General features: G+C 42.7%; 1 protein-coding gene across 1 annotated transcript in view; it reads left to right on the top strand.

Annotated features, from left to right (window-relative positions):
- ENPP1 (ectonucleotide pyrophosphatase/phosphodiesterase 1) overlaps nt 1-26,979 on the top strand; it is a 156,862-nt gene that overhangs the window by 88,786 nt on the left and 41,097 nt on the right. Inside the window, exons 13-19 of the mRNA XM_077289349.1 lie at nt 218-349; nt 4,514-4,545; nt 15,169-15,296; nt 20,387-20,456; nt 21,272-21,359; nt 21,445-21,617; nt 23,470-23,515. Coding sequence (XP_077145464.1) covers nt 218-349; nt 4,514-4,545; nt 15,169-15,296; nt 20,387-20,456; nt 21,272-21,359; nt 21,445-21,617; nt 23,470-23,515 — 669 coding nt within the window. The remainder of the gene's footprint in view (nt 1-217; nt 350-4,513; nt 4,546-15,168; nt 15,297-20,386; nt 20,457-21,271; nt 21,360-21,444; nt 21,618-23,469; nt 23,516-26,979) is intronic.

The following is a 26,979-nucleotide window of genomic DNA, read 5'->3' as shown; positions in this document are numbered from 1 at the left end:
CCCTGAGCAGCATTCATAATTCTGCAGGTTTTACAAGTGAAACCAGAGCATTGCCTACTGTCAAATATCTGTATAGATTGTTTATGATGACTTTTTGATGACATGACCCAATTTTTAGAAGAGTATATATGGTTTAATAGGAACTAAGAAACTGATTAGAATCTCAATTTTCAACCTAATGAATTGAATAAATGCCATAATATTTGCTGTTTGTCAGGCATGGAGGAATCTCGTTGTGGGAATATTGAATATCTAAAATCTTATGTAAACTCCTCTGATGACTACATTGTGGTATATGGACCAGCAGCCCGTCTGAGACCTGTGCATTTACCAGATGAGTATTTCTCTTGTATGTTATCTATTTCTATTATATGATCTTATTTTGTTACGCATCAGGCATGACATATTTTTTGCCTCTTCAGATTTAATAGTTCTTTGGATATTGTCATCTGCCAGGTTATACATACCGTAATTGTGCCATAATAATGGTCATATACCTTGGATAGTTGTCAGTAATCAAACTTTGATTTGACCAACAACCCTCCCTCCTGAACCCGAACAATTGGGGTATGTTCTCACTGTCAATAAACGTTGCGGGTTGGCTGCTGCGGATGTAGAAATCCCATCTCCACTATGCATGCTGGGACACCTCCGGCTTCCCAGCGGAGACGGACATGCACCACGTCTTTCCAGACTGCAGCATGTCTATTTATCTTGCGGAGATGCTCAGTTTCCACAAGATAAGTATCACCAGTCCAATGTATTTGGCGCTGTGATTCCACATGGTTCAATGAACACATGCGGAATCACCTACGTTCAGAAGCTGGCAGCGCTTTGGATGGAGTGGACATGTGCTGCGCCCAAAGCGCTGCCGATTACTGACCGTGGGGACATGGCCTTACATGCACGTTATGCTGTGTATGCATGTGTTTTCAGTGGGAAGATACCCTTGGTGGCAGCTTGTCTCTCATGAAAAGAAAAGTTGATAGAAAAGATGAGAAGAAAAGTATGTTGAAATTCAAGATGACTGACTCTTAGGGCTTGTGTAGATGTCCAATGTTATTCTATGAATCCATGTACGGAGTTTGTCCAAGGAAAAAAATTGCAGCATGTACAATTTGCATCCACTACTCAGATCACATTCGACCACGCAAATCAATGACTCCTTGGAAAAAGAGTGTGACTAGCATAATCAGACCAATTTTCTTGGAAGTGAGAAAATACAATTGTGCAACCATAGCCTTAACCTGACATCTGGTATGGAGGGAAAGTCAGGTTTGGCTATCAGCGTCTTATGTCTCATGAGAAGAAAACTTCAACCATGATAAAATTCAAGATACCCCACATTTTTCCCCCTTTGACAACTAGCATTGATGGACACTTGTGAAATCTAGCTGGCCAATATACAGTTGTGCTCAAAAGTTACATAGAACAGAATTTTTGCTTTCTTGGCCTTTTTTCAGAGAATATGAATGATAACACCAAAACATTTTCTCCACTCATGGTTAGTGGTTGTGTGAAGCCATTTATTGTCATACTACTGTATTTTCACTTTTTAAATCATAATGACAACCAAAAACATCCAAATGACCCTGATCAAAAGTTTACATACCCTGGTGGTTTTGGCCTGATAACATGTACAGAAGTTGACACAAATGGATTTGAATGGCTACCAAAAGGTAACATCCTCACCTGTGACTTGTTTCCTGGTAATCAGTGTGTGTGCATAAAAGCTGTGTGAGTTTCTGGGATCCAGACAGACTCTTGCATCTTTCATCCAGCCACTGACTTTTCTGGATTGTAAGTCATGGGTAAAGCAAAGGAATTGTCAACGGATCTATGGGAAAAGGTAGGTATACTGTATAAAACAGGAAAGGCATACAAAAAGATATCCAAGGAATTGATAATGCCAGTCAGCAGTTTTCAAACTGTGATTAAGAAATGGAAAATCAGGGGCTCTGTAAAAACAAAAAAAAGGTCAGGTAGACCAACAAAAATGTCATCTACAACTGCCATGAAAAATTGTTTGGGATGCTAAGAAAAACCCACAAATAACATCAGCTGAAATACAGGACTCTCTGAAAACTAGCAGTGTGGCTGGTTCAAGATGTACAATAAGGAGGCACTTGAAGAAAAACGAGCTGCATGGTCAAGTCGCAAGAAGACAGCCATTACTGCTCAAATGCCACAAAGTATCTTGCCTACAATACGCAAAATAGCACAAAGACAAAACTCAAAACTTCTGGAACAAGGTAATTTGGAGTGATGAGACAAAAATGTAACTTTTTATCCACAATCATAGACGTTACATTCAACAAGACCTATGGTAAAAAAGGAACACCATTCCTACTATGAAGCATGGAGGTGGATTGCTGATGTTTTGGGGATGTGTGTGCTACTAAGGCACAGGAAACTTGGTCAAAGTTGAAGGAAAGATGAATGCAGCACTTTATCAGCAAATACTGAAGGCAAATTTGCACTCATCAGTACAGAAGCTGCTCATGGGACCTACTTAGAAGTTCCAACATGACAACGATCCAAAACATAAGGCCAAGTCGACCTGTCATTGGCTACAACAGAACAAAGTGAAGGTTCTGGAGTGGCCATCTCAGTCTCCTGACCTCAATATCATTGAGCCACTCTGGGGAGATCTCAAGCGCGCAGATCATGCTAGACAGCCCAGGAATTTACAGAAACTGGAGGCTTTTTGCCAAGAAGAGTGGGCAGCTTTACCATCTGAGAAAATAAAGAACCTCATCCACAACTACCACAAAAGACTTCAAGCTGTCATTGATGTTAGAGGGGGCAATACACGGTATTAAGAAATGGAGAATATAAACTTTTGATCAAGGTCATTTGGATGTTTTTGGTTGTCAGTAGGATTTAAAAAGAGAACACACCAGTAGTTTGGCAATAAATGGCTTCACCCAACCACTAACCATGAGTGGAGAAAAAGTTTTGGTATTTTCATTCATATTCTCTGAAAAAAGGCCAAGAAAGCAAAAATTATGCCAAGGTATGTAAACGTTTGAGCACAACTGTATAATCTATGTAGGAAAATGCAACCCGTGTCTAACAGTGTACTAATGTGTTGGTTATTATTTTTTCTTTACATTTCTCTATTCTGTTCCTTTTTCCTTTAAGTAGCCTTGAACTTTCATGTGTTAAAAAATAGCTGAAGGATCAATAGTCTTAGGTTTGCTGATAATAAAAAAAACAGAAATTATGTTGTTAGAAAGAGGATGATCATAAATTGACAATCTACTTTATCACTTTGCACTGTTACATTTTAGCTCTGTTAAGCCTTCAAGGTGTTAATTAGGCATTGACACACAAACACACACGGTTTTATACATAATAATTAATATATATATATATATATATATATATATATATATATATATATATACATACACACACACACACACACTCACCGGCCACTTTATTAGGTACACCATGCTAGTAACGGGTTGGACCCCCTTTTGCCTTCAGAACTGCCTCAATTCTTCGTGGCATAGATTCAACAAGGTGCTGGAAGCATTCCTCAGAGATTTTGGTCCATATTGACATGATGGCATCACACAGTTGCCGCAGATTTGTCGGCTGCACATCCCAAAGATGCTCCATACAAGGCAGGATGGATCCATGCTTTCATGTTGTTTACGCCAAATTCTGACCCTACCATCCGAATGTCGCAGCAGAAATCGAGACTCATCAGACCAAGCAACGTTTTTCCAACCTTCTACTGTCCAATTTCGATGAGCTTGTACAAATTGTAGCCTCGGTTTCCTGTTCTTAGCTGAAAGGAGTGGTACCCGGTGTGGTCTTCTGCTGCTGTAGCCCATCTGCCTCAAAGTTCGACGCACTGTGCGTTCAGAGATGCTCTTAGGCCTACCTTGGTTGTAACGGGTGGCGATTTGAGTCACTGTTGCCTTTCTATCAGCTCGAACCAGTCTGCCCATTCTCCTCTGACCTCTGGCATCAACAAGGCATTTCCGCCCACAGAACTGCCGCTCACTGGATTTTTTTTCTTTTTCGGACCATTCTCTGTAAACCCTAGAGATGGTTGTGCGTGAAAATCCCAGTAGATCAGCAGTTTCTGAAATACTCAGACCAGCCCTTCTGGCACCAACAACCATGCCACGTTCAAAGGCACTCAAATCACCTTTCTTCCCCATACTGATGCTCGGTTTGAACTGCAGGAGATTGTCTTGACCATGTCTACATGCCTAAATGCACTGAGTTGCCGCCATGTGATTGGCTGATTAGAAATTAAGTCTTAACAAGAAGTTGGACAGGTGTACCTAATAAAGTGGCCAGTGAGTGTATATATATATATATACACATACACAATACCAGAAACGTAAAACACGCTTTTAGAAATGGAGGACATTTTTTTATTAAAGAAAAGATTAGTATCCAGATCGTAGTCCGTTTTTTGTAAATTATTTTATTTGACATTTAAAAATATTTTCAACTTTAGGTATTTAATCTTCAAGAATGTCTTTTTTAGTTGATTATGAAGACCTTGCCAAAAACCTATCAGTAAGTACAAATCCAACTGATTTACCTTACACAGTATATAAATTATGCAAATTGTGGAAATTACAACAAAATTCTCACATATTTATAACCTTTTCTATAATACAATACAAAACTTAAAGCATATGAACAGTTTTGCTGTATTTTCTTATCTGCAATTTTTTATTTCCATTCTTATAAGTATCCACCATTGTCTATCACAATACATAAGCGATAAAGCATTGCACAATAAAGGCAGCCATATTTACCCACACAGGTCACAAAACTGATGCACTACAGGATGTACAGTAGCAGACCCCAAGATATATGTGGAGGCAACACAGGGGGAAAATACTGATGAAACCACCATTGAAAAACTTGTAGTGCAAAGTGTCTGGCTTACAGTCTGTTAGTTACGCGCATACTATTAGATTGGGTAGGAAAATATTATTATTTATTTATTTTGCACCATTTAATCCATGGTGCTGTACATGAGAAGTGGTTACATACAAATTAAGGATATCACTTACAGTAAACAAACTAACAATGACAGACTGATATGAGGGGAGATGACCTTGCACTTGTGGGCTAAAGGCCCCGTCTCACTAAGCGAGATCGCTAGCGAGATCGCTGCTGAGTCACAAGTTTTGTGACGCAACAGCGACCTCAGTAGCGATCTCGCTATGTGTGACACGTAGCAGCGACCAGGCCCCTGCTGTGAGATCGCTGGTCATGTCGGAATGGCCTGGACCGTTTTTTGATCGTTGAGGTCCCGCTGGGTAGCACACATCGCTGTGTTTGACACCTTACCAACGACCTCGTTGATGACTCAGACACTGAATCGTCATAATAGCTCCCATGTGACATCGTTGTACAGGTCGCTACAGGTCGCTGGTGAGATGTCAAACAGTGAGATCGCAGCTGCGATCGTTGGGAAGATCTCACTGTTTGACATCTCACCAGCGACCACATAGCGACGCAGCAACGATCCCTGACAGGTCGTATCGTTGTCGGGATCGCTTTAGCGTCGCTTAGTGAGACGGGGCCTTTACATTCTACAGGATGGTGGGGAAGAAGACAATAGGTTGGAGGGTTGCAGCAGCTCCGGTGTTGGTGAGGTGCTAGCTCCGGTAGTGGTGAGGAGGCAGTGAGGTCATTGCAGGCTGTAAGATTTCTTGAAGAAGTGGATTTTTAAGTTCCGTTCAAAGGAGCCGAATGTGGTTGATTGTCAGTCGAGTTGAGGCACAGAATTCCAGAGGATATGGGTTATTTGGAAGAAGTCTTGGAAACGATAGGGTGAGGAACGAATACATTTGGAGGAAAGAAGGAGGTCTTGGGAGGACCAGAGATTACGTGAGGGAACATATTGGGAGATAAGTTCAGATATATACAGAGGAGACAGGTTATGGATTGCTTTGTAGGTCAGTATTAGTATTTTGAACTTGATACACTGAGGGAACGGAAGCCAGTGAAGAGATTTGCAGAGAGGGGAAGCAGAGGAGTAGCAAGGATAGAGATTAATTAATCGGTTGGCAGAGTTAAGGATGGACTGGAGAGGTGCGAGAGTGTTAACAGGGAGGCCACAGAAAAAGATTTTGCAGTAGTTGAGGTGGGAGATGAGGGCATGCACAAGCATTTTAGTAGATTGAGGGTTGAGGAAAGGATGGATTCTGGAAATATTGTTGAGCTGGAGCCGACAGGAGGATGGAAAGAGTTTGGATGTGCCATTTGAAGGACAGGGCAGAGTGAAAGGTTACTCCGAGGCAGCGGACTTCCAGTGCGGGGGAAAGCATGATGTAATTTATTGTGATAGATGGTAAGGAAGATCTGTGAGATGGAGGAAAGATGTTGAGTTCAGATTTGTCCAGAGTTTGAAGAAGCAAGAGAAAAAACAGGGGGATATGGCTGATAGACACTCTGGGATTCCGGACAGCAGAGAGGCGACATCTGGGCCAGAGAGGTAGATCTGAGTGACATCAGCATAAAGATGGTACTGGAAGCCAAGGGATTTTATGAGTTGTCTAAGACCAAGGGTATAGATTGAGAAGAGTAGGGGTCCTAGGACAGAGCCTTGGGGAACTACAACACAGAGGGGGTGGGTTGAGGAGGCAGTGTGGAAGTTGGAGAATCTGAATGTGCAGTTGGAAAGGTATAAGCAGATCCAGGATAGGGCAACGTTTTTTATGCCAAAGGAAGAGAAGATCTGTAGTAAGAGGCAGTGGTCAACTGTGTCAAAAGCAGAGCACAGGTCTAGAGGGAGGAATATAGAGAATGGTCTGTTAGCTTTGGCCGCAAGTAGGTCATTAGTAATTTTTGTTAGGGTAGTCTCAGTGGAATGATGGGGACGGTAACCAGATTGTAGATTGTCAAAGGGCAAGTTAGATGAGAGGTGGCAGGAAAGTTCAGTGTGGACGTGCTGCTCCAGGAGTTTGGAAACGAATTAGAGCAGCGATATAGAGCGATAGCTGGACATAGGGGTTGGGTCAAGGGATGGCTTTTTAAGGATAGGCATCAGTGTGGCATGTTTGAAAGCAGAAAGGAAGATACCAGAGGTCAGTGGTAGGTTGAAGAGATGGGATAAGTGTGGTGGTGAGGTTGGGAGGAGGTGGGATGGGATGGGGTCGAGTGCACAAGTGGTGAGGTGCGATTTGGAGAGGAAATGATTAAGCTCTCCTTCAGTGATTTTGGAGAGGGAAGTTATGGGGTTAGGGCATTGGTCTGGCAATTGGTCTGGTATACAAAGGGGTTGTGGTGGTTGAACAAAAAAGACTTGCCCTGTTTGGTCTCTTATTTTTGAAGTGTGTGGCAAAGTCCTCAGCAGAGATGAGGGTGGTTGGAGGGGAAAGTGGTGGCGGAGGAGGGAGCTAAAAGTGTTGAATAACTGTTTGGGGTTGGATAGGAAAGATACGAGGGTTGTGAAGTAGGCCTGTTTAGCAGAGGTGAGAGCAGATTTGAAAGCGAGCGTTGCTTGTTTGAGTGCAGTGAAATCATCTTGTGAATGTGTTTTCTTCCAACACTGCTCCACAACCCTGGACACTTGCCTGAGCTATTTTTGTGATGTTATTGTACCAGGATTGTCTATTGATATGTCGCACTCTGCCATGAGCGAGAGGAGCAACCTCGTCAATAGCTAATGCGAGAGTGGCATTGTAGAAAGCAGTGGCAATGTCTGTGTCATGAAGTGAGGATATGGATGCCAGTGGTAGAACAGAGTCAGAGAGTGTGTGGGCGTCTAGGTGTGTGAGGTTTCTGTGGGGGTGCGCTAGTTGCTGGACATGGGTAACAGGTGAGGAGGACAGGGATTTGCTTGCGAAAATGCAAAATAGCAGTTCACTGGGAGTCAACCAGTATGATTTTCAGCGTGATGCATAGTAGCAACTTGTCTACTGTATTGCTTGCCTGTAAAACAGCTTGTTAGTGCTTAAAGCGAACCTGACAGAAGGATTTTTCTAAGTAACCTAGCGAAACTGTCAGGTTGGCAGTGTTAAACTGATTTAAATGATATCTGGGGTGAAGAAATCAGTCTTGTGGTTCTTGTGTAATCAGTGTTAGACGTTTGCAGTTAATGATATGCTCGTGATCCAGGGTGGGACTGTCAGAGTCTTGTCTTTCTGCTCTATCCTGCTGTAAGACAGAGAAACCAAGGAAAGACAGGCCCGCCCCGAAGCACAAACATGTTCCTCATCATAAAGACAGACTGTTTGTGCTTCAGGGCGGGCATGTGCGCAGGTCTTTCCTTAGTTTCTCTTAGAGCAGGAAGATAAGACTCTGCCTATAGTCCCGTCCTGGAGCATGAGCATATCATTAGCTGCAAACTTCTAACACTGATTTCACAAGCACCACAAAATAGATTTATTCAAAACAGGTATCATTTTAATCAGTTTAACACTGCCAGCCTGACAGTGTCTGTAGGCTACTTGGCAAAATCCTGCTGACAGGTTAACTTTAAACTTACTAGAACAAAAAGACTGAGAACAGAAAATGGATGCAATACATGTAGGAGGAAGTGGATAACTATAGCAATGAAACCAGGCTTGGCTATGGAGGCTTCATCAGCTGTCCTATTTGAGGTGGTATATCGATGTCACTCAAAATATTCATATAGTGGGCCATGAAAGGCATATACTGTCCCTGTCCTTTGTTGCTGCTCCAGATGCCTTTTGTATAGTGCACTTTTGTACTCAATATCAAGAGGGTTGCTCATGCCCACATCTCTCCTGCTGAGTTGGTATCCTTTTCTCTAAGAAATAATGGCGAATAAGTATCTTAGATCGAAGTTGAGTATATGATATTGTAGCGCCCCCACTGCCGCAGGGCCGAGAGGTACCCGGTACCGGGCCTCTGAGTCTCTGCTCTGGGGTTGTCACGGTGGCTAGGCCCGGTCCGTGACCCTGCCGAGGGGCGCACAGTCCGTGGTGGAAGTGGATAGTGGTGCGGTGCAGTAAATAACGAGGACACCAAGTTGCTGTCTCTTTACCTCTTTACTGAAGATCTCTGGGTCCTCAGTCCGGAATCCGGATCACCAGGCTGCGCAAGTCCGGCCGGTCCAATGGCACCTCTGGAGTTCTCTTTGCAGGTGGAAATCTGTGCCTTCCTGCTAGCGCTATGTGTTGTGGTCCTTCCCTGCTGTGCTTACGGAAAGTCCCCACAACTGTTGTCTGTTTCTTAAGTTCCCTCACAACTCGATTAGATGATGTTCTGCTAATCCTCCGTCCCTCCCTGATGTTACGGTTGGGACGGCACCCGTTTGACGGGTAGGCTCGGAGCTCTTCCGGGACCCTAGAGTCGCCCCTCTCCACAAGTTGCCCCCCAAGACTGCATAGGTGATTTAAGTGAGACAGCCCGCCTTAGACTGACTGTCCTGCCGCTGTTTAGAGTATTGCTTGAAGCTGAATATGGTAATACTCCCTCGGCGTTCCGGCCGCCGGTCGTGCGCCTCAGTAGGATGTTGCCTCGGTCTTACAGCATGACTCCTACTGGTATTCTCCTCTTGCATTGATCTCGTTTCTCACTCAGCACAATCTATCTCGCTTCTGATCCTTCCTTGGGCACCGCCGCTATCCTGAGCAGGCACGGTCCCGTTACGTTCGCTCAAGTTGCCAAGCCTCTGTCAGGATCCCACCCCTGACAGAGACCCTACTGAATCTTCCCCCTGCAACACCCTCTGCCACAAGGTGTTGCCTGGTTCTCACCCAGTCAGCTTTCTGATCTAACTTCCTGCCTGACCCCCAGTTTAACCCTAGTGGCCCTTAGCTCCCCCTGAAGGCCCGACTGTGAAATGTATTGGTGTCTGTGATACCTGATCAGATGAACTCCTTCAGTGCCATCAGACGTACCATAGCTCCCCTTAGTGGCGGAGCCACAGTACTGCAACGACCAGGACTCTGGGGCGCTGCAATATCATTTATCAAAAGGAAATGGAGTCCACTAAGTAGTACATAAGCAAATGCACATCCAGCAACTTGACCAGGTGGGAATTGAGTTGGCACACAAGCAGATGACTGGGAATGTATGCTTCTTCCCTCACCAAAAAATAAAGGGATGGATATCTGACAGTCCGAAGGGAGAGGGGGAATAATCGGAGTTTAAAAACCAGTAGTTGTGCATAATAACTATATGGACCAGGTTCTACTTGATGATGCAACCTGGCTCCAGAAACTTGAGCAAGACTTGAAGGTATGAACACAATTGAATCCTTCATCATATTGCTAGCCTGCTTACTTTTTCTTCTTGAGCAGGTAATATCAATTCATGTACTGAGAGAAAGCCTAAGCTGTTGGTCTATTCGAGCCTGGATTTCTATAGCTTCTTTTCCTCCAAAAGAAACTGCACATGACAAAATATTATTTGGCAGGCAGTGTGGAAAAGAACTGCCGCATCAAATATGCGCTCATATACAGTACAGACCAAAAATTTGGACATACCTTCTAATTTTAAGATTTTTCTGTATTTTCATGACGATAAAAATTGAAAATTCACACTGAAGGCATCAAAACTATGAATTAACACATGTGGAATTATATACTTAACAAAAAAAAAGTGTGAAACAACTGAAAATATGTCTTATATTCTAGATTCTTCAAAGTAGCCACCTTTTGTTTTGATGACTGCTTTGCACACTCTTGGCATTCTCTGGATGAGCGTCAAGAGGTAGTCACCGGGAATTGTCTTCCAACAATCTTGAAGGAGTTCTCAGAGATGCTTAGCATTTGTTGGCCCTTTTGCCTTCACTCTGCGGTCCAGCTCGCCCCAAACCATCTCCATTGGGTTCAGGTCTGGTGACTGTGGAGACCCGGTCATCTGGCATAGCACCCCATCACTCTCCTTCTTGGTCAAATAGCCCTTACACAGCCTTGAGGTGTGTTTGGGGTCATTGTCCTGTTGAAAAATAAACAAAGCACCCCCACACCATCACACCTCCTCTTCCATGCTTCACGGTGGGAACCAGGCATGTAGAGTCCATCCGTTCACCTTTTCTGCGTCGCCCAAAGACACGATGGTTGGAACCAAAGATCTCAAATTTGGACTAGTCAGACCAAAGCACAGATTTCCACTGGTCTAATATCCATTTCTTGTGTTCTTTAGCCCAAACAAGTCTCTTCTGCTTGTCGCCTGTCCTTAGCAGTGGTTTCCTAGTAGCTATTTTACCATGAAGGCCTGCTGCACAAAGTCTCCTCTTAACAGTTGTTGTAGAGATGTGTCTGCTGCTAGAACTCTGTGTGGCATTGACCTGGTCTCTAATCTGAGCTGCTGTTAACCTGCGATTTCTGAGGCTGATGACTTGGATAAACTTGTCCTCAGAAGCAGAGGTGACTCTTGGTCTTCCATTCCTGGGGCGGTCCTCATGTGAGCCAGTTTCTTTGTAGCGCTTGATGGTTTTTGCCACTGCACTTGGGGACACTTTAAAAGTTTTCCCAATTTTTCGAACTGACTGACCTTCATTTCTTAAAGTAATGATGGTCACTCATTTTTCTTTACTTAGCTGCTTTTTTTTTTTCTTACTACCATAAAAAAAATTCTAACAGTCTATTCAGTAGGACTATCAGCTGTGTATCTACCAGACTTCTGCACAACACAACTGATGGTCCCAACTCCATTGATAAGGCAAGAAATCCCACTTATTGAACCTGACAGGGCACACCTGTGAAGTGAAAACCATTCCCGGTGACCAGGGCCGGACTGGCCATCGGGCAGTTCTGGCAAATGCCAGAAGGGCCGATGGCAGTAGTGGGCCGCTCGAGTGTGCCGCTGTCGGCACACTCCCCACGCTGTCGCGGCACACTCCCGGCCCCGCATTCAACTATACCGGCGTCATAGACGCCGGTACAGTTGAATGCAATGATGGAGGAGAGAGCGTCCGCTGACGCCCCCTCTCCCATCATTCCCCGCTCTGCCTGCCGCTGACACTGCGGGTGCGCGATGACGTCATATCATCGCGCACCTGCTGTGTGACCGGGCGGGCAGACTGCATCTGCTGAGACCGGAGCAGCGCGGGGCACGAGGAGAGAGGTGAGTAGTGTGTTTGTTTGTTTTTTTTATCAATGATTGATGACTGGATTGTGGAGCTGGGGGGGAGCTGCCTGCCTGCCTGCATGCATTACATTCTGTGGGGGCTGCCTGCCTGCATTACATTCTGTTGGGGCTGCCTGCCTGCATTACATTCTGTGGGGGCTGCCTGCCTGCATTACATTCTGTGGGGGCTGCCTGCCTGCATTACATTCTATGGGGGCTGCCTGCCTGCATTACATTCTATGGGGGCTGCCTGCCTGCATTACATTCTATGGGGGCTGCCTGCCTGCATTACATTCTATGGGGCCTGCCTGCCTGCATTACATTCTGTGGGGGCTGCCTGCCTGCATTACATTCTGTGGGGCCTGCCTGCATGCATTACATTCTGTGGGGCCTGCCTGCCTGCATTACATTCTGTGGGGGCTGCCTGCCTGCATTACATTCTGTGGGGCCTGCCTGCATGCATTACATTCTATGGGGCCTGCCTGCATGCATTACATTCTGTGGGGGCTGCCTGCCTGCATTACATTCTATGGGGGCTCCCTGCATGCATTATATCCTATGGGGGCTGCCTGCCTGCATTACATTCTATGGGTGCTGTGCTGCATTATATTGTATGGTGGCTGCCTGCATTACATTCTATGGGGGCTGGCTGCATTCCTTTCCATGGGCCTGTGCTGCATTATATTCTATGGGGCTGGCTGGATTCCATTCCATGGGCCTGTGCTGCATTATATTCTATGGGGCTGGCTGCATTCCATTCTATGGGCCTGTGCTGCATTATATTCTATGGGGCTGGCTGCATTCCATTCTATGGGCCTGTGCTGCATTATATTCTATGGGGCTGGCTGCATTACATTCTATGGGGGCTGTGCTGCATTATATTGTATGGTGGCTGCCTGCATTACATTCTATGGGGGCTGGCTGCATTCCATTCCATGGGCCTGTGCTGCATTATATTCTATGGGGCTGGCTGCATTACATTGTATGGTGGCTGTGCTGCATTATATTTTATGGGGCTGTGCTGCATTATATTCTATCGGGCTGTGCTGCATTATATTCTATGGGGCTGTGCTGTATTACATTCTATGGGGCTGTGCTGCATTATATTCTATGGGGCAGTGCTGAATTACATTCTATGGGGCTGTGCTGCATTAAATTCTATGGGGCTGGCTGCATTACATTCTATGGGGCTGTGCTGTATTACATTCTATGGGGACTGTGCTGCATTAAATTCTATGGGGGCTGTGCTGTATTACATTCTATGGGGCTGGCTGCATTACATTCTATGGGGGCTGTGCTGCATTACATTCTATGGGGGCTGTGCTGCATTACATTCTATGGGGGCTGTGCTGTATTACATTCTATGGGGGCTGTGCTGTATTACAGTCTATGGGGGCTGTGCTGTATTACATTCTATGGGGCTGTGCTGTATTATAGTCTATGGGGGCTGGCTGTATTACATTCTATGGGGGCTGTGCTGTATTACAGTCTATGGGGGCTGAGCTGTAATGCTGGATACAGCTGTAATTATATGTTATATAGTCGTGTTACACTCCCCTCACTTCTTGTAGCCTACAAGTGTACAAAGATATTATACAGTCACCATGTGACAAGTGGGCCTGTGTGACTTGAAATGCCAGGGCTGAATTTTAGTCCCAGTCCGGCCCTGCCGGTGACTACCTCTTGAAGCTCATCAAGAGAATACCAAGAGTGTGCAAAGCAGTCATCAAGGCAAAAGGTGGCTACTTTGAAGAACCTAGAATATAAGACATAATTTCAGTTGTTTCACACTTTTTTGTTAAGTATATAATTCCACATGTGTTAATTCATAGTTTTGATGCCTTCAGTGTGAATGTACAATTTTCATAGTCATGAAAATACAGAAAAATCTTTAAATGAGAAGGTGTGTCCAAACTTTTGGTCTGTACTGTAGTTCCTGGCATCTCAGGCATAATTGTCGAGGTTGCTGCTACCACGTTCAGAGGTACAGGCTGATGAAACTCCTCCAGAAACTGCAGTTGCGACATTGCCTGCTCCTTAACTGACCGTAGAAAAAGCAGCCATGAAAGATATTTTGCCTGAATCTTGGTTCCACTCTTTAGCCCCAATGCCACTTCCTCTAATGACATCATCTCCTCAACAACCCAATCTAGTTCTCAGGTCTTGCACACCACAAAATCGTCATGCTTATCTCAGCTGTCAGTTACCTCATTCTTTTAGCAGATACAACACATATCCATTATAGTCTATGGTTTTATTTACATGTCCGTGTTTTTGCACAACACATGGAGATATTTTTGTTTTCTTTTTCTTGGTAGGGGCCAATGTCAGTCTATGGGTCCATGAAAAAGATGTAGAGCATATGGATGACATTTGTGTGTCATCCATATTTAACATTGTAAAGTATACAAGAAACTTTGTATTTTTTTTATCCATCTGTGAAAAAATGCTGATGTCATACTGACCAAAACACTGACACCGGTACAATTATGTGTTTAAACAGGGAAGTGTGAATGAGGCCTAAAAAGGATTTAACAAGAAGTGCTAGGGACAGGCCACTATATTGTTGTGGCTTGTATGAGTGTCAAATTGGACTTGTAAAACAGGTGTGCAAACATATACATGTAAAGTTAGATGGTAAACATACTACCCCAGCCTGTTTTCCCTAGACAGGGAATGGGCAACACTTCACATGATAATTCAACTAGCTTGTCTATAAGTCTATTCATGTATTTGCATGCATTTTTAGCTGTTTATAATAAAGACATTTTGGTTTTAAAATATCTATGTGAACACCTCTTAATCTGACCATAGTCTATATAACTATGGGATTAGTATGTTGCATGTATAGTTAGATGTAAGGATATATATATATATATATATATAACCTTTTTTTTTAAAAAAACAAAGACTTTTTAACATTTTCCAAGGAGCATTTATATTTTCTTAAACAGCCCAAAATAGGCAGATTTGTAAGATTCAAGGAGGCGATAGGCATTAGATTATCAGCACTTCAAACCAAAGCTATATGCTGACATGTACAAATGTGAGATCCAGAAAATTGTTAACATTATGGGATTATTGCATGCAAGTTTCGAGAAATTTCACACCCATTCCTGTATTTTTTTTCCTCAGTGCAGAAAACTTGATCAACATTTCAAGCCATTTCTCAAGCAATACTTACCAAAACGCTTTCATTTTGCCAACAATGATAGAATTGAATCACTCCACTTTTACAGTGATCCAAAATGGCAAGTTGTAAAGTAAGTGCTTTTTTTTAAATGTAGAAATTACACATAGTACAACATAGACCAAAAGAACAAAATTACAGGTAGTGTCGACCTGTCTTATTCCAGAAATCAGTGGTGCCCAGCGGAGTCTTTCAGGTGTCAAGGTGTCTAGCAGTTGACAACATAAAATAGTGCAGCATGCTATTGTATTTTTGGCAGAATCTACGATAACGGGGTCACGTACCCCATTCCACCAGCACCTCTAAACACGACCAAATGCATGCCAAGCTTCTAATATCGAATTTACGATAAAACAGGTGTAAAAATAGGCTTAAAGTCAATTTGTCAGCACAGAATAACTGTTCCACCCAAGCACAGACACTAGGTGCACCCTTTGTGTGGCTAATCATTTATTTACACCTTCCCACCTACTTGTTTCCATATATTGTTGCCCCTCTTTGGCACTATAAAGAGAGAGTTATTAATCAAAGAACATGGGGTGGAGATAAAGGGAAAATAAGCAGCTGGGACGGTGCACTTAAATGTTTGGTCACACCATGGGTACACCGAGCGCCTGTACTGAACCGGCATTCTTTACAGGCACACTCCTTTTAACTTGTATACTGTTATCCCACTGTTTCACCTACGTTCATTTATCCTGTGTAATGATAGAAAAGGATTGGGCATGTGGGGTTTCAAGGAAGCTAAGCTATTGTCAGACTTGTCTGGTTTAGGCTACTTTCACACATCAGGTTTTTTGCATCAGGCACAATCCGGAGAATGGTGGAAAAATCGAATCCAGCGCAGATTGTTAAAAACTGATGCGACGGATCCGGCTAGCATATATAGATTATTGGATAAAAAAAATTTGGAGCATGCTCAGTTTAAAAAAATGGAATCTGGCGCCGGAATTCATCATTTTCTGGATCAGGCACCTTCCAGCTTCCGTAGGCTTCCATTCTAGCAAACAGCCGGAAGCGCTGGATCCGGCGCTTCCGGCTTTTTCGCCAGAGACAAAAAACGTTGCTATGGACGTTTTTCCAGAAACCGGAAAAGGCAGATTTGCCGGATACGGCAAAAACCGAACGAAACGCAATGTCATCCGGCGCAATCCTGCACTAATGCAAGTCTATGGGAAAAAAACTGGATCCAACAGCAACATTCGCCGGATCTGTTTTTTTTAAATTTAGTCAGATTTAGCCTGATAGCAAAAACCTGATGTGTGAAAGTAGCCTTAGGCTACTTTCACACATCAGGTTTTTTGCATCAGGCACAATCCGGCGAATGTTGGAAAAAACAGATCCAACGCAGATTGTGAAAACTGATGCAACAGATCCGTTTTTTTGACGGATCCGACTAGCATATCCAGATAATTGGATAAAAAAAAAATTTGGAGCATGCTCAGTTTTAAAAAATGGAATCCGTGACCGGAATCCGTCATTTTCCGGATCCGGCACCTTTCGGCTCCCATAGGGTTCCATTCTAGCAAACAGCCGGAAGCGCCGGATCCGGCTCTTCCCGCTTTTTCGCTGGAGACAAAAAACGTTGCTATGGATGGTTTTTTCCAGAAACCGGAAACGGCAGATTTGCCGGATCCACCGAAAACCGGACGAAACGCAATGTCATCCGGCACAATCCGGCAATAATACAAATCTATAGGAAAAAAAAACGGATCCGGCGGCAACATTCGCCGGATCTGTTTTTTTTAAATTTAGCCGGATTGAGCCTGACAGCAAAAACCTGATATGTGAAAGTAGCCTTAGGCCTACTATCTCTCCCCAATTATCATATGTGTACATTTGGCCAACCCGAGCAAGGAATAGCTATTGGTAAAACAAGTGTTTTAATGATTGACTGACATATGCAATATTTCCTACCACCTGTAGTTCAGTTTTATTTTTTTTTTCAATTTACTTATGGTGCATTTACTGGTAGTCATTAATAAATCAACTGTCTTATTGATGACCGTTTCCCTATTGCCTGATTGACTGACATTCCTAATGGACCTATACTTTCTGGTCTTAGCTGTGATCATTGCTTAAGAGTCCTTCTCAGGGGTGGATTAAGGGTAGCCAGGGCCATGGGCTGTTCAGACACTGTGGGCCCCCCGGTCATGTGACGGGGTCATGTGATGGGGTCATGTGACGGGGTCATGCGACAGGGTCATCATATACCTGAACCAGATTATTCCAGAAAAATAGTTGCTGTGTGAAACTATAACCTGTCAAACATCCATTGATCTAGTCAATTTACCCTTCAGTTCAGTATATAGTATACAGTGTATAGTGTCAGTGTATAGGTAACACTGACTCACCAGTGACGTCTCTAGGTGAAGTCCTTCATCTTTCTTCCAGCACAGACTGCCATCACTTCATTCAGCCGGGACTCATCTCTGCAGGAAATAACACAGTTATCTCGAGCTCCTCTTGCAGAACACATTACTTAATTTTTCCCAACTTCTACATTACACAGCATGAAGAAAAAGAGGTGACATAGTGTCACTCTACACCAGGAGTGTCAAACTGCATTCCTCGAGGGCCTCAAACCATGCGTGTTTTCAAGATTTCCTTAGCATTGCACAAGGTGCAGGAATCATTATCTGTGCAGGTGGTTAAATTATCACCTGTGCAATACAAGGAAATCCTGAAAACATGACCTGGTTGCGGCCCTCGAGGAATGCAGTTTGACACCCCTGCTCTACACAGTAACAGGACCGCCCCCCATTTAAAACAGTGTCCTTAAAAAATAAAATAAATACATCACTGCAGTAATAATATCCCTTAATTAGCCCCTATGGTAATAATAATATCCCCCATCCTGGCCCCGTGTATCTCATTCCTGGCTCCAGCCATATGTTCTCCCATCCTGCCCTCATGAGTATCCATCCTGCCCCATATGATCTCCCCATCCTGCCCCATCAGTCTCCATCGTATCCATCCTGCCCCATGATCCTGCACGATCTGTCTCCAATCATGCCCCGTATCTACATTCTGCCCATGTCTCCAGCATCTCTGCCCCCAGTGTCCAGCATCTCTGCCCCCAATGTGTCCAGCATCTCTGCCCCCAATGTGTCCAGCATCTCTGCCCCCAATGTGTCCAGCATCTCTGCCCCCAATGTGTCCAGCATCTCTGCCCCCAATGTGTCCAGCATCCTGCCCCGAATGTGTCCAGCAATCTGCCCCAGTGTCTCCAGCATATTGCCCCCAGTGTGTCCAGCAATCTGCCCCAGTGTCTCCAGCATCCTGCCCCAGTGTGTCCAGCATCCTGCCCCCAGTGTGTCCAGCAATCTTCCCCAGTGTGTCCAGCAATCTGCCCCAGTGTGTCCAGCATCTCTGCCCCAAGTGTCTCCAGCATATTGCCCTCAGTGTGTCCAGCATATTGCCCCCAGCTTGTCTGGCATTTCTGCCCCCAGCGTGTCCAGTATTTCTGCCCCAAGTGTCTCCAGCATTCTGCCCTGGGAATGTCGCTCTAAAAAACAAACAAACAAACAAACAAAAAAAACACGAGTTCTTACCAAGCCACACTCCTACGGCGGCTGGTAGGCAAAGCTTCCTCCCTCCACTCAGGTGAAGCGTGCACTCGCCAGCGGCTGACAATGACGTCAGACGCCGGCGTTGTGCGCCCTGCGGCACACGTCAGTTGCCAGCCTCCGATTGGCTGGCGGCTGTTAACTATTGACGTGCGGGCCCGCACCCGCACATCAATAGCCTTACTGCCGCCTGTAGGGGGGCCTGGTGAGCAGATGACACAGGGCCCGATGCGGGCCCCCTCTGCCCACCGGGCCCATACGCCAGTCAGGGCAGTAATGCCCTGATGGTGGCCGAGGTCAATCTGAGTGGTTGCCCAGGGACCCCCACACCACTGGGCCCTGGGCTACCGCCCAGAATGACCCTATTATAATCCGCTACTGGTCCTTCTTGTGACAATTTCTTATCATGACTGATCGCTAGAAGCATAGCATTTGTAATTCCACTTCGGACACCTTCACTATACATGCAACTAGGATTTGTCACAACCATGTACAGAGATGATAAACAGGCTTGGGATTTGTGGAAGGACTGGAATTAACAACTGCCTGACTTAGGTGTACTTGTATGTTCTGTCGGTTGTAGAGGAATGGAATGGACTCAGGAGTTAAAGGGCTATTCCCAGCTTCAAGATCCTATCCACTATATAGTAAGTGTAATAATAACAACGATATTGGCAAATACCTCAAATTACGACCACTCCCAACTAAGTGTCATTATATGACTGTTATGTAGTAGGTATAATAATATTATTAGCACATACCTCTAATTAGAAATAGTGTAGTTTTTCTAATTCGCTAGGTCACTCACCCCATGTTTATGGCATTGCAGTAGCTTAGATATCCATGCTTATGACCACACACAACTAACTTTCACTATATGAGTGTTATGTAGTAGGTATAATAATAATATCATTAGCACATACCTCTAATTAGAAATGTAGTATATTTCCTCTGATTTGCTGTGTCACTTACCCAATGTGCAGGGCATTGCAATATCTTAGAAATTCATGAGTTTGACAACTAACAACTAACTTTCACTGTATGAGTGGTCCTCACCATGGATATCTAATCTACTGCAATGGACTGCACATGGGGTAAGCAACATAGCGAATCAGAAGAACTATACTACGTTTCTAATTGGAGGTATTTGCTAATATTATTTTTACACTTACTACATATTGGGAGAGGATCTTGGAACTGGGAATACCCCTTTAAGCTCATCCCACGCCATTCTCTTGCCCTATTAAATAACACTGGTCCTTATACTATCCAATTTTAACATTTTGCCAGTACGTGGATAACCCTTAAATAAAACAAAAAACTTAACATGTTTGGTATCAACCTTAATGATACTGATCCTGAAAAGTCTAATGAAGTTTTTAGTAATCAGAGAAGATAAATGTGATCTGCTGCAATATTTCTAGTGGTTAAAAAGAATCTTCGCAGATTCAGCCTTCTGTGTCAACAAGTTTCGCCCTGTTAATTGATGTAACTTTTATTTGTACTAAATCAGATTTGCTTCCCAGTTTATGAATTGTTTTTTCATAAAAATATATAAATTATTGATCTTTCTCATGTGTGTTATCTATTTTAGATCACCTGAAGATGTAAAAGTGTGCAATGGTGGCTTTCATGGTTCTGACAACCTTTTTACCAACATGCAGGTAATTTCATCTGTAAGATCATAGTTCACCATGATATTGGTTGAGCAGAATTTTTATCAACTTTTCTTTTCAATCATGTTACAAATTCTGCAATCCATTTCATCCACCTAGGAGAAACCTATCAGGACAATGTTAGCACTGAATCTAGTGGTATGGTTGTGTAGGTTGCAGAACAAAAGCTAAAATTCCACCTTTTTTATAGTAATCCAATGTGTCGGTGCTGAGAAATCAAGTCAAATGCAAATGACTTACAAAGTGCATTGGGGTGTGACAATGTACTCGGAATGCCAAATGTACTTCCATTATAATATGCATGTGACTTCATATGACACATCATTATAATAGGACCTAAGATAAGTCAGCATAGAAAATATCTATTCACATCAGGTCTTTCCCATACAAAGTGAATAAGAATGTCCTTTCACTTTGAATGTAATTTTTTCATAATGTTCATGATGATTGATAAAAAGTCATTGTTGGGTAACCTGACCCAGACCATGTGCTGTCCATGCTGTTGCTTTTTCACAGAATACTTTGCTTAATAACTGATATTGGTTAATTATTTACTACTGTGCAAGTAGTAAAGGTAATTATGATGCTTACAGACTATTTGGCAGTATCATAAAGCATAAAAACCAGTAATCTGTTGCTTAGGTAAGATTAATTGATTCCCTTAACAATCGGGGTAAAGTACATCTGTTTCCTGGAAATCGGCAAAATCAATCCACTGTATGGATTTTAAGATAAGGACAATTGAGAAAAAAATGGAAAGATGTCATAAAGTTCATAATCTTATCTGATTCCTTTTATTGCAGGCTCTTTTCATTGGTTATGGACCTAAGCTAAAGCATGGAATTGAAGTACAGCCATTTGAGAACATAGAAATTTATAATCTGATGTGTGGTAAGTAATTTCATTGTACTGTATAACATTTAGATTTATTTGAATATTGCCCACTTTACATAGACACTTCTGTTATCTTTTGCAGATTTGTTAGAAATTCAACCTGCACCCAATAATGGAACCCGTGGAAGTCTGAACCATTTACTTAAGCAGCCTGTTTATGAGCCATCCTTACCAAAAGAGCTCTCTGAACCCTTCCAGTGCTCTGTTATCCATGGCGCCAAGGTGAACAGTTTTGGCTGCTCTTGTGACTCCCTGGTAAGTACAGCAGATTGGCATTGTTAGAGAACTAACAAACTGCATACATTATTAAATAAATGACTTAGACCTAGAGATGAGCAAATCTGTCAAGATTTCAATTGGTGAAAACATTCTCCAGACCTCATGGCATAATAATCGTTGTACGTTTAAAAAAATATATTTTTCATCTACCCCACCATCCCACCGTCCTTTGTGCCTCTTCTAACTTTATGGCTCAGAGGAGGCTTCTGACATCACTGTGTACCGTCATGCTATTATATGCATCCCCCAAGACCTTGTTAGCACCTTGGGGAAAGATATATGCCACAACAGCATGAAGTGTGTCATAACGTCAAAGGCATCCACTTTTCTGGAAGACCCAACACAGAGTAAAGCAGGCTAAAGAGGATGCGTGCGATAGGTGAAGGTGAAAAGAGGAGGCACGGAGGACTAGACAGTAGAGAGGTGGTGAATCTTATTACTATGTATTAATCATTTTTGTTCCACCTTTTGATGGCCTTCTTTTGCTCAGCTCAGCAGCTGGCCAACATATTGCTGAATTTGCACGGAATGAATTACCGGTACAAAAAAAATTTGTATTTTGGGAAATGCTAATTTTTGTAAATTCGAGGAGAATACAATTCAACTCAAATTTGCTCATCTATACTGAGAATTGATTTCTACTTACTGTGCTTTTAATATCCATGTCTGAATGGCTGTATAGTCCTTATATTAAAATAAATTTTATGAGCCTGCCAAAGAGTGAGAGAGCTCATGAGTCCAAGTGCATTCAGTTTCTATTTCTAGAAAGTTCATGATAAAACTTAGCTTTTAATCCTAATTCTTAAAATATCTAAAGTGAAAACAAGTGCACAAAGTGTGAGTGCTTTAACCAAAAAGTGCAGGTAAAAAACAAACATACAACAATTGTAAACACCACATATGCCAAATCCTGGAGGTAGTTAGTGCTACCACCCCCAGCAATGAAGGTAATTAGGTATAGCAGCTCTTAATGACCACTGTTGTAAGTTGGTCCCTGCTACTACTGGTTATACTTTCAATGGGATATTCATCAATGCCTCTTATCTTAATATGGCAAAGTCTCTCATTCTTAATAGCCCACATATATCGAGAAGCCACAATACCATCCATCTGGTTAAACCAGGGGAGATGCTTCTTGTCCTAATTAGTTAGTATAAAGATAACCAGCAGACATGACCTCTGTTATCTTAGCAATCTGGCAGCAAGCTCAAAATCAAATAGGGAGAGAAATTCTCCATATCATATTGTCCTACCCAAAGATTCCAGCAGAATACATATATGCCTCCCAATCAGGGATTACACTCAAGGGCATATGTTCAGTAAGTGGCTCGAATGGGTATTTTCTTAAGAACCAAAAATGTTATACTCATCTATGGGACCGGATCTATACGCGGTGCCTTCTCAGAGTGTTCAGGATCTCATACTCGGCGATGAACTATATTATCCCATCATCCGATCCTTTCTATAACTGATGTCTCCCGACGTGTTTCATCTTTCAGATCATCAGGGGGGTATCGACATACATTCTGCAGCGTTGGATTTGAGTATTTTCCTTGCTGATAATGCATTCAGTTTCTAATCCAAAGAGAGATTAAACAGTCGCATTCAACATTCTTCATTGCAAGTACAGCAGTTTTGCACGTCCTTATGCTTTTTCAAGGTCACATAAGATGATGGAGCATGTCAGTCCACCCTGTACTGCTATATAAAATTACAGAAGTACCGTATGTACAATATTAGACTGAGCACTATACTATAGTATAATGCTACCACATGTACTGCAAAGTTAATTTATGTAAATGCCTTAATACAATTTATTTTCTTGCAGACAGAAGCTGGATACAAAAGACAATTAACACTCACACCTCAACAAGGTAGACATTAAAAGTTTATTAAAGTTAAAATGATAAAAACTAGAAGAGTATTCAAAACTGTAAAGTCAGATTGTGGGGCCTAAACTTGGGTGGAATCGATGTGATGTCTAATAACTTAATTTATTTGACTGAAAAGAAAAATGCTGTGAAAACCCTTCACTCTTCTCCTGAAGGTCCCCAGTTGTCCATCAGGCACCCAACATTCTTCTGGTAAATTAATTTGGTATCTAGTTTAAGGGGTTGTTCAGCCTTAAGGTACAAGTCACTCTATGTGATTGCACTCTTGTGAATCCTCACAGCTCACAGTGTGTGCGCTATCATTATTCTTCGATGCCAGCGTTGGGAGTTGGCGGTCATGTGACCACAAGGTTGCGATTTGCATACACGTGGTCACAGTCACATGCCAACTAGATGTGTACGGCATTGTACAATTCAAGTGATACGTCTAGTCAGAATGTGGCTGGGAGAATGCACATAGCATACTTGCAGTCACATGACCACCTACTCACTCCCGGCACTGGCATCAGAGAATACTGACAGCGTGCACATCGTGAGCTGTGAGGATCACAAGTCTGCAGTCACATGCATGTCAAAAGCTGTTGTATGGAGCAGGCTCAAGAGCTGAGCTCTCCATTTAAATGTCAGATGCATATTTTACAGTGGCATTTAAGTGGTATGATTATGCTTGTGGGGGGTTCTGTTAGAGCACACATCAAATGCTATCCGCCTAAGGCACAAACATGAGGTGCCAATGGGTATCCATAATAAAATACTAGGGAGAATGTAGCTTCAATAAGGTCTTATCTGACATACAGATATAGTTCTTTATCAGATTGTATTAACCTGATTTATGATTTAAGTCATTTTTAAATCATTTGCACAGCTGCTGCGCATCCACGGGTTTCAAAACTGACAAGTATGAAGATACAAGAAAGATATATATCTTTGTATGAGTTAGCCAGTAGATAGAAAAATATTTAGAATTGAGAGTCCTCAGTGGTTGATACCTTTTTTAATGGCTAACTGAAAAGATGGTAACAAATTGCAAGCTTTCGAGACTACTCAGGTCTCTTCATCAAGCATAGACTAAAGCAAAATCTGAAGAATCACATATTTATACACAACATAGCACAAAAATAATGCAATAGATAAGACATGTGACATGAAGGAAAACTGTTGTGAATTCTGGGCTCCCTCCGGTGGTTGTTGGTGGTAGTGCAGTTGTCTTGGGGTTGTAATCCAGGGCAGGTGTTTCTGCTGATTGCAGCTCTATTAGGTATTTAGGTGTGCAGGATCCATGAGTCCGTGCCAGTTGTCCATTGTACTTGGAGGGATTGCATCTCTCTCTGGCTCCTCATGCCCTGCTGCCAATTCAGCTAAGATAAGTGTCTGTTTTTTTGTCTCTGTGCACACATGCAGTGTGCTTTGCAATTTAGTGCAATTCATTGTGTTTTTGTCCAGCTTAGACTTTGTTTGGATTTTTCAGTCATGCTGGATTCTCAGGAGATGCAGATATACTTTCTATGTCTTTAGTTAGATGTAGAATATTTGTATTATCTGCTGTGGATATTTTTAGGATTTTAATACTGACCGCTTAGAATTCTGTCCTATCCTTTTCTATTTAGCTAGAAGTGCCTCTTTCGCTAAATCCTGTTTTTCTGCCTGCGTGTGTTTTTCCTCTTATACTCACAGTCAATATTTGTGGGGGGCTGCCTATCCTTTGGGGTTCTGCTCTGAGGCAAGATAGAATTCCCATTTCCATCTATAGGGGTATTTAGTCCTCCGGCTGTGTCGAGATGTCTAGGACGTGTTAGGTACATCCCACGGCTACTTCTAGTTGCGGTGTTAGTTTAGGGTTTGCGGTCAGTATAGGTACCACCTACTCCTGAGAGAGTCTCTCATGCGGCTCCAAAGTCACCGGATCATAACAGAAAACTATCATTATGGAAGAGGGATAACCATAAATATTGGAACAGTTCATAGATAAGGAGTGTGAATGTTTTATTGTCCTCTGATTGGGGTCTGGTTCTGTGTTATGATGCCCCCACACGGTCTGAGGAGCAAATTCCTTAATTGATGTAAAAAGACATAAATCCATGCAGCATATTCATTCCTGCACTGAGTGTGCCAAAGGTTGTCATCAGTTTATATTCCCAGACCCTTTTGTCTCTCTGGGATTTTAAGTTAGGTTTTAATAAAAGTAATTTCATGTTCGTGGTGCTGTGATCAAGGATACAAAAATGTCTGGCCACAGGTTGAGTACCAACATCGAGGCAACTTGGGCCCTTCAGTCATTCACCAGCCGCCATGGTTACCCAGTAGTATAAAGATAAAAAATAATTTGTGGATGCCTCCCGTGCTGCTGTGTATGGAAGACGTCAAATCTCAGCGATTTATTCAGACATGTGGTTTTTATTCTATTCTATTCTGCGTGTTTGAAATTGTCAAGCACTTCTTCTTCAGAAGATGTATGTGGTCATTTCCTGATGAAGAAGTGCTAAACACTTTGAAATGCATAGAGTTGAATAAAAACCACATGTTTGAATAGATCGCTGAGATTTGATGTGTTCCATACACAGCAGCGTGGAAGGAATCCACAGTGCCCCGTTGCCTCGATGTTGGTCTCAGAGCAAAACATTAATTTCATTATATTCTGCAATACATTGCAATCTCCTTGGCAGACTAAAAATATGTAAGAATAGTTTAAAGAAATCCACATAATAAAATATTAAAAATTTAAGAACTCTTGGTGTTGATGCCTTCGTAACTGTCTGATACATCAAAATATAATATTAGTTAACTCATATGATGAATGTCAGAAAGAAAAAAGAATGTTTTTCAATCACTGCATCTCTCCAAAAAATAGATTAAAAAGGGATCAAAGTAGCATGTGTACTTCAAAGTGCTGCCAAAATAAACTATGCCTTACAACTTCCCAAAACAAGCCTTAGTAAAAAATAAAATTATGTCTCAGATATTGGTGACACACACTAATTTTTTTTTTAAATGCCATTTTATTAAAAACCAGAAAGAAAATAAATATATAAATCTATATTACAATAGTTGTGCGTATCTTAAAGAGAACCTGTCAGCACGATTGTGTAATGTAAAGTAAACAGATGGCTGTTTTGAAGAAGAAATTTGCTTTATGGTTCTTCTTTAATCACCGTTTGAAGTTTTATGCTCATTAGATTTCAGTGCACAGGGGCAGGACTCTACACCAGATCTTCCCCTCTCCGTCAGTGATTCTCGGACCCTCTGCCTACCTCCAGTGTTTGAATCTCCTGCCTCCTCAGTTTGAAATCCCAGCTGCGACCTGTCAGTTTACAGACTGGAGGCAGGCGGAGGGGCCTGGGTAATCACTGACATGGAGAAGACTCAGTGCACAGTCCGGCTCCTGTGCACCAAAATCTAATATGCAGAAAACTTAAAATGGGGATTAAAGAAGAACCACAAAGTGGATT

The sequence above is a fragment of the Ranitomeya variabilis genome, chromosome 2 (assembly GCF_051348905.1).
Source record: "Ranitomeya variabilis isolate aRanVar5 chromosome 2, aRanVar5.hap1, whole genome shotgun sequence".
In the NCBI taxonomy this organism is placed as follows: Eukaryota; Metazoa; Chordata; class Amphibia; order Anura; family Dendrobatidae; genus Ranitomeya; species Ranitomeya variabilis.
This window is presented reverse-complemented; position numbering and strand designations above follow the sequence as displayed.